Raw genomic sequence first — 13,646 nt, forward strand, 5'->3', positions numbered from 1 at the left:
TAAAGGAGGCTGTCGTTGGAACAAGCATCATCAATAATTCCATATTGATCCGAACCAATCCATATGCTCCCATTCGTTGGAGTTAGCATTTTGTTGTGCTATCAGCTATGTGAGCCGCACGCACTGGTTGGATGGCAGCGATTTTTAATTCTTTTGGACAATGAATAATGATAGGATTATTACCTTATTATTACACATTTCTTATTCTTTTCGTATTTGATTTTTTTTAATTTACTTAATGATTAAAAACGTGAGTATTAATAAAATTATATATTTTTTAATTTTTTTCTTAGTGATTAAATATGTTACAAAAATACTTAAGAAAATGATAAAAAAAAAAAATTTAAATGCTCTTGAGTAGTAGATGGGTAGTAATAGGGTAATAACCCTATCACTACCATTTTTTAAAGAAGAAAAATAAATAATAAAAAAATAATATTTAAGTCCTAAGGAGGAAGAATGAGAGGACGTCCTCCTTCATAATAAGAAAGTATTTTTGGTTTTAAGTTTTTTAAGAGGAGAGTGAGTTTAGGAAGAGAATGAAGATTTCAGCGAGCAATTATCATGAACTTGATGCATCATAAATTTTTTTTACAACTATTTAGATGATAAAATTTAAGTTTTCTGCTGAATGGGTGCATACTTTTTTACACAAGGAAACACCAAACAAATAGAACTGGCCGAAAGCAACCAAGATTCTAAAGCACACGACAAGGCAGACCTCTAGCATAGTGGATGCAGTATTCCTGAAAGAATCATGCTTCCTTGAAAAAAAGACGGAAAAATATGATGTTTCTTGACATTAACACAACTCGAATATAAATATTATGATTTGGTAATGGGTCATTTTCTCTACTATGGACAACAATTGTCAAAATCGAAATCTGGTTTGGAATTGGGTGATCGATTCAATGAATTGGATAATTTAACAATTGAATCGGATATTTGAATGTTAATAAAAAGTATCAAAATCATATTTGATGCAATTCAAACATTTTTCATCATGTATAAAAAAGTATAAAATATAAATTCAATGACTAGTTTCAATAATAATAAAAAAAAAAGATATGAATCTAAATAGTTTTAATAAATATGTCATTTATGTATTTAACTTCAATTGCCGACATGTTTTTGCCTTATATATGAAAAAGATAACGACCACTAAATTATAAAAACATGGCAAATGTAATATTTTATGCACAACTACAAATATAGTATAAAATACTCATTTATCTCCTTAATTTTTTGTTCAACTAAAAGAAATAAAAAATTATATGTTTTATCTTTCTATTTTTCTACGGTTCTTATTGAATACAATGATGAAAAATATAATACATATATATATATATATATTTAGTTCTATCATATTTTTGTAAAAAAAATTAAAAGAAAAAAACTCAATTATTAGACAATTTAAAAAAAAAAAGGAAACATCAAACAAATATAAATGGCCGAAATCAACCAAGATTCTAAAGCACACTTCACGGCAGACCTCTAGCATGGTGAATGCAACATTTTCAGAATCATGCTTTCTTGACTTACCACACAAAAAAGAAAAAAGGAAAAGTAGGATGTTTGTTGACATTGACACAATTCGAATATAAATGTTATCATTTTGTCTCTACTATGGACAAAACTTGTCTCTATTGTAGATAAATTCCTCTGAAAAAAGCTGTATCCTTTTTTTTTTTTTAAAATTATTATTATTATGTTTAATGAAGTTGTCGAGGCAGGCTTTCAAGTTTCTAACGCAGTTTCAAGAAATATTAGATACAATCAAGTTATGCGCACATTCTTTAAAAAAGTAAGAGATCTATCAATAAAAAAATTAATTTTTTTATGTGATTCTAAAATTTATCTACTTTTTTTAAAGAGAATACGTGAGATATGCACACCCTAGATTGCAAATGGTATGTCTTTATAAACTTTTGGAAAGCCAACTGTGCCTTTGGTTTTATGTTGCAACTCTATTTTGTTTCATTAAAATACAAAAGTCATATTGTTAATGTTGTATTTCGTACACTTAGGCTAAGCTCTAGCAACCCAGATCGGGATCTTTCTACCTACAATTACATAGACAAAGGTGGGCTCGGTAGTGGTCTCGGGAGCCTTTGATACTAAAATTAGTATTTCGTCTGAGAGAACTGTAGGATAATAATAGCGTTCAAATAGAACTCTTCATATCTGAAACATGGATTTTATACAAGGTTTCAGGGAGACATTTTGTACTATGTGTTAAGGGCCAACATCACTCTCATAGTTGATCTAGTCATGGCTTTTAATGCGGTGTTGCGTTTAAGGTGACACCATTAATGTAGCGTGGCTCTCCAGGTAGCGTCTCAACAGTAGGTAATTAGTGCGGTCACTTCTAGTTTCCATCGTTAGAGAATTGATGGTTGTTCGTATTCTCCATTCATTTGTTAGCGTAGATCTTTTAATATTAGGTGTCATAGGTGGGCATCAGGGTCGTTGCGTCCCGTCTGTCCACCCAACTGGTTTCCAGCACGATGCATCATCTTTCTGTTAACACAGTTTGTGGACTGGACTCTTTTTGTGATTCCTAAGCCGTATGAGGGTGAGACACTGAGATCTAAGCCGAAATAGACTTCAATATCTTGCCGAGGCCCAACTTGGTGGGCCGAGAGGGGAATATCCCTTCCACACATCTTTGGCAGGAAATAAATACAATAACAAAATGGAAACTCAGCCATATTTTTGAAAGAGAGAGTATCGATATTGCAGCACAATATAGGCATTGGATTGAACTGTTTTATCGTCATTTCATTATGCAGATGTTGTAGTACACATGTTAGATGAGTAATAAACCAGATGTTAAATGGCATTAGATCCTTCTCAGTTCTCAACCAAATTTAAGCACAAAGTCTGGATTAATACTTGAGCATCATCCTTTCTGAAGCAGTAATTAAAGGTTTGAACTTTGAGGCTGACTTAGCTTATTCAACCGGCAGAGGATTGGAATCAAGTTCAGATCATGTTTTCTTCTAACTGCAACGCCGAAGAACTCAGTCATGTCCAGGTCCTCATGTCTCTTTCCATTGGGAAGTTTCCAATCAAAATGGTACAAAAACAGTGCAAGTGGGAGCTCAACATTAATCAACCCAAATGCAATGCCTGGACAAATCCTCCTCCCGGCTCCAAATGGGAGATAGTCCCAATTGGTCCCTTTATAGTCGATAGAGCTAACCAGGAACCTCTCTGGATCAAACCTCTCAGGCTCACTCCAATATTTGGGATCTCTTCCTATCGCCCATACATTAACGAGGACTTTAGTTTTGACAGGAATTTCGTACCCATTAATTACACAACTTTCCCTACATTCTCTAGGAAGTAACAGGGGTCCCGGAGGGTGCAATCTCAGGGTCTCCTTAACAACTGCCTTTAAATATTTCATCTCGGTAATGACTGTTTCATCAACCACCCATTTCCTATCAAAGACTTCTCTTACCTCGTCTTGTGCCGCCTTCATCACCCTTGGATGTTTTATCATTTCCGACATTGCCCAGTTAAGGGTTGTGGCTGATGTCTCACTCCCAGCGCTGAAAATGTCCTGAAAGGGGTTGATGAAGTCTGTGTTCAGTATTTACAGAAACAAAGAAAAAAAAAAAAAAAAAAAGAGTAATTCATTTTACCCTCCCCAATTACCACATTTTCTCAAATTACACCTCAAATTACTAAAATAAATACCATTTTTTAATTTTGCACCCTCCATTTAAATAACCCTTTGATATGAAAGAATCTTAAAAACTTTGGGGGAATTTTGTAGAATACTATTGCTTAAGTTTGATAAAATATAAAAACCAAAACTTGAAATAACATTAAAACTAAAAAGAGAAATTAAAGAGCTTTGTGGCCACCACCAATGCCACCCATGGTAGGCATCCACTCAAAGTTTTAGGGTTATATCATATTTTAAGTACCTAAAGGACAAATTGGAAGGAGGGTGCAAATTGAAAGAATGGATAGTTGGGAAATTAAATTGTATTTTTTTATAATTAGAGGTGCATTTTGAAAAAATTAGTGATAGTTCAAGGGTGCAAAATAAAATTAGCCCAAAAGTACTTGGGAGGGAATTTTAGGGGATCTCTATCCGACAAAAGGATGTCTTCTGCATGTTGGGAGCGAGAAGGAACAATCTCCATTACAGACTCCAAGCAGAATCTGAGAACACTGAGATGTTGATCTTTACAAACTATATTTAGCCAATAATTATGCAAAACTAATGCGGGAAATTCTATGGAAGTACAAAGGCATGATATCAAAAAAACGTGATATGTGGAATATTACCAAGATAACAGCTTTGATGTTGTCGGTAGTCAAGGAAAACTCACTATCACCATGCTCCTGAAATTTTAACAGAACATCTACCAAATCTTCTGCTGTTGCATCCTCTGCTGCTTTCGTTCTTGCCTTTGCCTTGTGTTCATTAATGATGTTTTCCATTATTCTGTCAGCTTCTCGATGCAACCTCTCAAGTTTAGTCCTCACCCCACTGATCAGATGAAGCAGTTGAAAAGAAGGGAACACATCTGCAATATTGAAACCTCCACCCAGCTCAAATGCTTCCTTTGCAACAGATATGAATGTTTCTTGTTCTTTACATTTCTTACCAAAGGCCGCTCTTGAAATGATGCCGCTTATTGTTGAGGAGACTTCCTCGGTGAGATTGATGGGAGATCCTGCTTTCGAAGCAATCCATTTGATGAGACTCGATACCTCTTCTTCTCTAATTGGTCGGTAAGATTCAACACGTTTTAAACTTAGAAGCTCTAGCGTGCAAATCTTTCGTAGTTGTCTCCAGTAATTGCCATATGGTGCAAAGGCGATGTTTGTAGAACCATATGACAGAATCTTTGTAGCTAGAATACTGGGTCTTGATGCAAAGATTATATCACGAGTTTTCATCACCTCTTTGGCGAGCTCCGGAGATGAAATCACAATGGTGGAAACTTCTCCAATTCGAAGGTGCATCAGAGGTCCATGTTTCTTGGACAAGTCTCTTAATGCACGATGGGGTAGAGAGCCAAGAAACTGGTGTATGTTTCCTATGATGGGCAGCTTCCATGGCCCTGGCGGTAGATTTATAGTTGAGTGGTTTGTTTTGGATTTCTTCCTCATTTTCAGTACCATAAACATAAAGATCAAGAAGGTGAACAGGGTTGGGAAGGATAACACATGGAGCTCCACTAGATTGGCATCTTGATATTGACAGAAAGAGTTGTTTAGTGTTGATGCCATCCCCTAGATACAACCTATAGATCATCCATCGGCTGTATCTACTGTTTTCAACCAAGCATTAGTTTAAACCTTTGACGAACAAATACAAAGGAATACAATAGGTTTCACTCTTACAGAATTCACAAGGGGTCTTAGTTTTTCTTTTTTAATTGGGGCTTTACTTTGTGTTTATCTACAAAATGGGTTCTAAGTCTAGAAAAATGACAAGACACTAGCAAGTAGACAACCAAATTAAGACAAACATTCAGACATCATGAAGTTATGAACACGATTAAGCAGCCCGTGGGTAGTTGGAAGCAAGAACTTTATGATTGGAGCTGTCTTGTGGCAATTGTTTTTCCTTGGCAAGTAACTGTCAGTAGCACCTCAGTCCTATATGATAGAAATAACCTTTAAAAAGAGGTGCCAATTGCGGGTTTTTCGAGTAAAAATTATTGTCCATTCTCGTGAGCAAGTCAAAACAGAAAAACTTACATGGTAATCTTTGCAACAGGCTGCTCATAATCCTACCCATATTTCATTAAAGAGTGAACCTCTTTGTTTAGAAAGATGATTTTAAAGGTCAAAGGAGAAAAATAGCAAGTTGGAGTTGCTCTACGCGGTTTCACCTTTTGTTCTGTAGTTTTGCATGAATAAGTTGTTCTTACACTTGAGAGAATTGGTTTTATTCTTTTATTGTGAGCTAGACTCTGGACAGAGAAGGGAGGCACACAAATTTTGAAAGAAATCTAATGCCACTTACACATTGCATTGGATTTTGTGCACAAACAACCATGATATGTAAAGTACGCAGAAGATCCAAAGAGAGATGAAACATTTTTTATGTAGGGCTTATTCAACTGGAAAGGGATTATTATAAGCAATGGGAATCAAATGCAGAGGGTCTTTTCTTCTAGCTGTAAGGCCATAGGTCTCAGTCATGTCCAGGTCTTCATGCTTCGTTCCATCGGGAAGTTTCCAATCAAAATGATACAAAAAGAGGGCAAGTGGGAACTCAACATTGACCAAGCCGAATGTCATGCCTGGGCACATCCTTCGTCCAGCTCCAAATGGGATGAACTCGAAATTTGTCCCCTTCAAGTCAATTGAGCTATCAAGGAATCTCTCTGGATTGAAACTCTCAGGTTCAGGCCAATATTTAGGATCTCTTGCAATTGCCCACCCATTAACAATGACTTTTGTTTTGGCAGGAATTTCGTACCCATCAATTTCACACCTCTCCATTGATTCTCTGGGCAGTAGCAGAGGAGCGGGAGGATGTAGTCTCAGGATCTCCTTAACAACTAATTTTAAATATTTCATCTCGGTAATTCCTGCTTCATCCACCCTCCCTTTTCTATTAAAAACTTCTCTCACTTCGGCTTGTGCCTTCTTCATCACTCTTGGATGTTTTATCATTTCTGACATTGCCCAAGTCAGGGTTGTGGCTGATGTCTCACTCCCAGCACTGAACATGTCCTGCAAAAGATTAATGAAGTTTGAGAGTCGAGCACTAGAAAAAAAAGTCCCGTACAAGCTGCACACAATCAAGTAACAATCTACGTTTGTGACTCCATGTAGGTTCTGAGATCTGAAAAAGGATCTCCAAATATCTATTGCAGTAAAAGGTTGCTTAAGGAGGCAAAATAACGTGTGATATTCGTCGGAAGTATGCAAGATTTCGGCAGAAATTGAATAAAAAAAATTACCAGGATTACAGCTTTGACGTGGTCGTTCGTTAAGGAAAACTCACTGCCACGATGCTCCAGGAAGTTTAACAGAACATCAACAAAATCTTCTGTGGTTGCAGCCTGACCACCTGCTTTTGTTGTTGCCCTGGCCTCTTTATGCTCTTTGATGATGTTTTCCATTATCCTGTCAACTTCTTTATGAAACCTCTCAAGTTTTATGCTCATACCACTGATCAGATGAAGCATTTTAACAGAAGGAAAGACATCTGCAATATCGAAACCTCCAGCCAACTTGAAAACTTCCATCACAGCTGAAAGGAACTTTGCTTGGTCTTTGCACTCCTTACCAAAGGCCGCCCTTGAAGTAATGATAGACATTATCGAGAACAGTTTCTCGGTAAGATTGATGGAAGATCCTGCTTTTGAAGCAATCCATTTAATAAGGTTTGATAACTCTTCTTGTCTGATCGGTCGGAATGACTTAACACGTTTTGAGCTTAAAAGCTCCAGGATGCAAAGTTTTCTTAGTTCTCTCCAGTAACTGCCATATGGTGCAAAGATGATATCTTTAGAACCATAGGACATGATCTCTGAAGCTAGAATACTGGGCCTTGATGCAAAGATTGAATCATGAGTTTTCATCACCTCTTTGGCGAACTCTGGAGATGAAACCACAACGGTGGAAGCTTCTCCAAGTTGAAGGTACATCAGAGGTCCATACTTGTTGGACAAGTCTCTTAATGCATGATGTGGTAGAGAGCTAACAAACTGGTGCATGTTTCCAATGATAGGTAGCTTCCATGGTCCTGGGGGTAGATTTAGAGTAATTGAGTGGTTGGTTTTGGATTTCTTCCCTATCTTCAGGACCATAAACATAAAGAAGAAGGTAAACAGAATTGGGAAGGAAAACAAATGGAGCTCCATGAGGAAAGTAGACAAGTACTGTGAATTAGAGAAGTACTACTGCTTTTGGTGACTTTGCATCAGCATCTCATCCGTATTTATGCTTTTTTTTTTTTTGGTGATATATTTATGATCTACCTGCTTTAATTTAATATTATCGTTTTCCTATAAAAAAAAAATGATCTTCCTGCTCTAAGTTTTGTTTTCTACCTTCACTAGCATCTTGCCAATGTCAGATCCACACGGCAGAAGGATCTCCAACAAACTAGCAATGTTTCAGTCCGACCGCATCATATGTTTGTCGTGCTTCTATATTTTCTACGAAGTTAGTCCTGAGCATAATGTGTGTGTGTGTGTATATATATATATATATATATTTATGTATATATGTATGCTTGTATGTATTGCAGCTGGGAGCTGAGGGATGTAGCTGCACATGGAATAATTACAATGATATTCCATGGTTTTTAAAAGGTTTGCTTAAAACGGATAAGATGGGTCTTCCTTATTTAAGAGTGTTTTAAGTTATAAGTTGGGTTGGTTTGGTTTCCACTTGCAATCGATAATACCCTTGCAACTGATAATGTCCTTGTAACTACGGTTTTCCTCCGCCATAAGTAAAAGTTTCAATAAATGCTGGAGATTCCGTCCTCCTTCTAAAAAAAAAATGTATTGCAGCACAGGGTAAGTAGACGATCAAAGTAAAACAAAAGAGTCAGATACCAAGATTGATGAATACAAATTCAGCCGAACTAAATATTTTGAGCTTTGTCTTGTAGCAATTCTTTACCTGATAAGTGATCCGTAAGCCATCCTTCGTGGCATGAAACCCTTTGGTATTTCGACAAAACAGCATCCTTTTCACTCGAAGATTTATCGTAGTGCCAATCTTACGGCATATAACCTCGCAATTGGACTATCGAGGAATCTCAATAGTTGGATCCCCTTCCTATATATTAATGAATTTGCATCAACAATGACGCACTTGGGTACGAGGTATGTCACCTTCGTGAATCTGACATATATCTCCATTATTTTCTTTTGGAATTAAGAAACAAAAGGAGTTGTTCTAACAATCATTTAAATTTGTGCACTCGGTTTATTTTTTTAGATGAATGAATGTTCAATTTGGGCATTCGTGTTTCTATTTCTTTACATATCATGGAAAGATTTAGGCGTATATAAAGAGACTAAACTTTTCTCCAAAGTTCCATCCATGCACGACGATGAAACCGTCTGACTTGCCACAACTAAAGCAGGGACAACGAAAGCGGGGCTGCTTCCTCTTTACCGTCTGTTTTCATTTCTTTTCTAAAGTTATATCCACTATCCAGTTTCTGTTTTCTCAATGACTGCCAAAAGCATAGAAACAGAGATCTACTAAACACTAAACAGTGACTAAAATGTCTCCCAAAGCATATCCTAGCAGTAGAACAAACAAATCACTCAATGTCTCCCATCAACATACCTAGTGATCCAGTGGCCTTTCTCTCTCTCTCTCCCTCAGTCATTAAGAATGATTCGGGGGAAACATCGAAGAGAAAAGAAAACGCTAATCAATTGATATTTTAAGACGAGATGGGTCAGACCATCAATACAGTGCACCGAATTCTAGGCTCTAAAATTAGCTAAAATATAGGTACATGATCGACAAATCAAAAATCCATATCTAATCCGCATCCCCTAGAATGGGTCGAATATTATATATCAAAGACTCCCATCAGCCAAGGCCAAGGAGGATTGTCATCCCAGATTGCAAGTGGCCTCATAATTAAAAGTGCATCATCTTCATACCATTCAGCATTCATATCTCTGATACTTTGGATCGCAGAGCATAGATCTTGGATTCACGAAATCACATCCTGATCACGAAAAAAGGCGGCAAACGATCCCAATGACAAGAACAAAACAGATTATATTGCAGCTCATCAGAGTCATGGCAGCTCATAATATTACAAACACAAAAAGTTACTTATCCATACACATATTAGCTTTAATTCGCCCTGTTTGCGAATAGGAGAACTTTGGTTCTCACTTGTAACACAAAGAAAGAAGCCCCATTTCTAAGAAACGAATCGAAATACTGACGCAACGCAAGTAAATATAGGTAAAATAAGTCTCTAAATAACATAATCAGACCACTCTGTTATATGTGAAGTATGGTCCATGGTAAAACTAGGAATCTTATCAAGTTTAAGTGGGTTGTTCTTCCCTCCAACCAACCTAGCAGGGTTCCCAACTGCAGTTGTCCTTGGTGGCACGTCCTTTAGCACAACTGAACCAGCCCCAATCTTAGCCCCATCCCCAATCCAAATATTCCCCAAAATACAAGTCCCAGCCCCGATCAACACCCCGTCACCGATCTTTGGGTGCCTGTCCCCGGACATCTTCCCGGTCCCTCCCAAAGTCACGTTGTGCAAAATCGACACATTGTTCCCAATCACCGCCGTCTCCCCAACCACGACACCGGTGGCGTGGTCGAGCAATATTCCGCGTCCGATCCTTGCTCCTGGATGGATATCCACCGCAAAAACCTCGGACACCCTGTTTTGAATCAACAGTGCCAAAACCTTCCTGCCTTGTGACCACAACTTGTGCGCTACCCTATGTGCCTGGCACGCAAGAAACCCTTTGAAATTCAAGAAGCAATGCACGTAGCTTATACAAGCAGGGTCTCTCTCTTTCACTGCTCTCAGATCATCCTTCGCAGCCCCCATGATTTCGTTATCCCCCACAAGCACCCCGACAAAAATATCGTACAGGGTTCCGGTGGGAAGGCCCGAATTGCTCAGTTTCATCGAAAGATGGTTGGCCAACGCCCTTTCCAATGAATCATGCGACAATATCGAGTTGTAGTAGAAATTTGACAATATGGGTTCCTGCTCCACATCGAACCGAGCTTCGTCTTGCATTTTCACCCATAGATCAGCACCGTAGTCTTCGTCTTGATCGACCTCATCCCTGTTTGCATCCGTGTGTATGATTTTTGAGCGATCGGGGCAAATGGGTTTGTAAGAAAAGTGCAAGGGGAAACTTGGTCGACAAAATTCCACGTAGTTGTATTTGTTGTCGTCGTATTGAGACCTATTTGGGTCCCGAGAAAGTGGCTTGGGTTCCGTTATATCAGTTCTCGAAGCCCCAATACAAGCGGCCACCGATTTGTTTTGCTGTTTGGATATGAGAATCGGTGGAAATGTTTGCACACTTGTGTGGCAAGGGAAGTTGGCTGAGACAGCATTCGGGTTTGAGACGAGTAAAAGGGAGGTGGTGGTATACAAGGGAACGGAAAAGCGATGAGAAAGGACCAGAGCTTTCATGGAAAACGAGAAACTTTCTCCGGAAAATCTCTCTCTCTCTCTCTCTCTCTCTCTCTATATGTGAAAAAGAAACAAATAAATTAAGTATTATAGGTTATATTCGTTTGGATATTCCGCTGAGTGAGGCTGCTTTTATAGAGGAAGAGAGTCGAGACGGACTATTTAAAAGGGATTACTCATTACTGGACCCTTTCAGAAAGAAAACAATATGGACATTCACATAATTGAATACTTGGATAGATAATGTGGATCCCACATCGTCTTGCTTCCTGTGGAAGCATATTTTAATTTTTTATGTGGTCAGATTAAGTCTAGTTATTTTTTTTTTTTTTTCTTTCTATCTTATTGAATTTATCTTTTCTAAAAAAACTCTTTACGTTAAGCTTGTTTAGATTTAGAATTGATCTTAATTCATTTAATTATTATAATTTTTTTAAAATTTTGCATAATATATAATAAAAAATTCAACATTTTGTAATTCAAAATAATAATATTATTAAAAAAATAATATTCTGAATCAACTTATTATCTAAACAAGAATAACTACTCGCGAGAAAAAGGACAACATTAATTGGTATTTGGTAGGCAAAAAATGAAATGGACACCAATAATTAAGGCCATTTCACTTTTTATGCAAACAGTTGAGGCAGAATTGATAAAGATGGTCAAATCATTATCAATAACATTTATAAATTATAATTAAAAAAAATAACACAATATATAAATTTCGCCAATAATATAACGTATGCCCGAGTCCCTCTTCACGGGAAATGAATGGCTAGTTTTCCTTGTTATAAAAGCTGTGGACCAAAAGCACTATAAAATAATAATAATAGGTACACGTGGTGAATGAAGAGTCCGGATGCATAGGTTTTTACTTGGAAAGCGAGTGAAGTTATCTTCTTTAAGAAACTGTTATGACGTATGAGATGACGCGGCGCTTTAGGAAGGGTGTTTTGATTTCTACCTGTTTGAAGGAAAAATAATTAACGCACGGCATCTTTGAAATGGTCAAAGAGATCTGACCCTCGGATTGATTGATTCTGGCCGCCGTCTGCTCACTTTTACCGCTCCCCCACTGCTGCAACAAAATTCGATGATTCTTGACCTTGCGTGTGTAGCCAATTACGTGTCGGCAACTAAGACAATCTTACTTACGTAATCAACTACGTGGCAATCTTTTTTAAAACGATTTCGAAATTCGTTTAGGGCGGACTAGGAAGTCAAATTTGGGAGACAAACTTGAATATTGATAACTTAACACATCAAATATAAAAGTCAAAATTTATAGACAATTTATAGATAACCTAACTCATTCACAATTTATAGATAATTTTAAATATAATAATATTTTTTATTATGTTTAAACACATCAAATCAAAAATTAAAATTAAAATTTAATTTAAAATAATATTTTTTTATTACATTGTATACAAATTATTATTTAGTAATAACTTTATTATTTTCAGACAAACTTATAGAAAGAATTATTTAGGACCGCGAGAAGGATCTGTCTTTTATAGAGTTTTATTTTATAAAATTATCTTAAAAGACTAGTTATTGAAGTTCACGTCTTTCTCGATTATTTTATTATTTTTGTTCACAATTATTGATATGATATTTTATAAATAATTTATTAAATGTAGAGAACTGCTACATATACAAAAAAAAATTACATAAAATAAACTCACAAACTGATGTGAATTTATAAGATCTATTAGATTTACTTAATAATAAAAATAACTTTACAATCTGAAGTAACACATCAAGTCTCATTAATTTGTGGGTTTACTTTTGTGTAATCTTTTTGTGATTAAAATATTTTCCTTAAATATATCATTTTAACAAGTGTTATTAGGGCTAATTAAGTATAATCTATATTCCTCTTCTCATAATATCATATAATTAAAATGTTTAACTAATATAAGTAATATGATAGTGAGCTAATTAACTACGTTGATTCACTTGGGCTTTTTTGCCCAAAGTGAAGAGCCCAGCACCAAGTGTGCCTCTTCAAATCCTGAAAAAACAAAAAAAATCAGACGCGGGCCCATTTGTTTCGGTGAGATATACGCATTGATAAAAGTTGGTTTCTTTTTCTCAGGGCAGAATTCTTATCTTCTAGCAATCATGCTTAAAGGTCAAATTCAAGCATATACCAAAAACTGAAAGCCATGACTCGAAAAGGAGATTGCAATTTGCAGATGCATCATGACAACAAAAGCAACACATGGGGCACATCAGAATTTCAAATTTGGGATTGTTGCTGCTTGTTCACTTTGCTTCCTTTATTAATCCTGTAAAATGATATGGATACCGATTATTAGCTATAAGATTTCAATCCACAGCTTTCAATGTAATTGCAGCTAACAATAACACCAAAATATGCCAGCGGAAGCTGATCCTCGACACCCCCACCAACATTCATTAGCTTAGGAACCCCCCATAACATATCTCAGAATGATACCTGATCATTGAGCAGGCATCCTTTGATAAATCC

The 13,646-nt window shown here is 36.6% G+C and overlaps 3 protein-coding genes across 3 annotated transcripts; all 3 read right to left on the reverse strand.

The window, feature by feature from the left end:
* Positions 1-2,751: 2,751 nt before the first annotated feature.
* Positions 2,752-5,656, reverse strand: LOC121268909 (cytochrome P450 71D11-like). The gene is made up of 2 exons (XM_041173179.1): positions 4,306-5,656; positions 2,752-3,568 (listed from the first exon to the last, which is right to left on the reverse strand). Exons 1-2 carry the CDS (start codon positions 5,254-5,256, stop codon positions 2,924-2,926), a joined length of 1,596 nt encoding a protein of 531 aa, XP_041029113.1. The 5' UTR covers positions 5,257-5,656; the 3' UTR covers positions 2,752-2,923.
* Positions 5,657-5,899: 243 nt separating this feature from the next.
* LOC121234414 (cytochrome P450 71D9-like) lies at positions 5,900-8,101 on the reverse strand. The gene is made up of 2 exons (XM_041130346.1): positions 6,945-8,101; positions 5,900-6,714 (listed from the first exon to the last, which is right to left on the reverse strand). The coding sequence occupies exons 1-2, from the start codon at positions 7,848-7,850 to the stop codon at positions 6,088-6,090; spliced, it is 1,533 nt and encodes a 510-aa protein (XP_040986280.1). The 5' UTR covers positions 7,851-8,101; the 3' UTR covers positions 5,900-6,087.
* A 1,623-nt stretch (positions 8,102-9,724) lies between these two features.
* LOC121234415 (serine acetyltransferase 1, chloroplastic-like) lies at positions 9,725-11,257 on the reverse strand. Its single transcript, XM_041130347.1, has one exon. It carries the CDS (start codon positions 11,144-11,146, stop codon positions 9,950-9,952), a length of 1,197 nt encoding a protein of 398 aa, XP_040986281.1. The 5' UTR covers positions 11,147-11,257; the 3' UTR covers positions 9,725-9,949.
* Positions 11,258-13,646: the final 2,389 nt, after the last annotated feature.

This window comes from Juglans microcarpa x Juglans regia, chromosome 6D (assembly GCF_004785595.1).
Source record: "Juglans microcarpa x Juglans regia isolate MS1-56 chromosome 6D, Jm3101_v1.0, whole genome shotgun sequence".
NCBI lineage: Eukaryota > Viridiplantae > Streptophyta > Magnoliopsida > Fagales > Juglandaceae > Juglans > Juglans microcarpa x Juglans regia.

Excerpts from the sequence above, each read along its gene's own strand:
- LOC121268909 (XM_041173179.1), bottom strand. The coding sequence starts at position 5,256 with ATGGCATCAACACTAAACAACTCTTTCTGTCAATATCAAGATGCCAAT. Across the intron at positions 3,569-4,305 it reads ACATCAAAGCTGTTATCTTG|GACATTTTCAGCGCTGGGAG; the intron begins GTAATATTCCAC and ends AACCCCTTTCAG.
- LOC121234414 (XM_041130346.1), bottom strand. The coding sequence starts at position 7,850 with ATGGAGCTCCATTTGTTTTCCTTCCCAATTCTGTTTACCTTCTTCTTT. Across the intron at positions 6,715-6,944 it reads ACGTCAAAGCTGTAATCCTG|GACATGTTCAGTGCTGGGAG; the intron begins GTAATTTTTTTT and ends AATCTTTTGCAG.
- LOC121234415 (XM_041130347.1), bottom strand. The coding sequence starts at position 11,146 with ATGAAAGCTCTGGTCCTTTCTCATCGCTTTTCCGTTCCCTTGTATACC.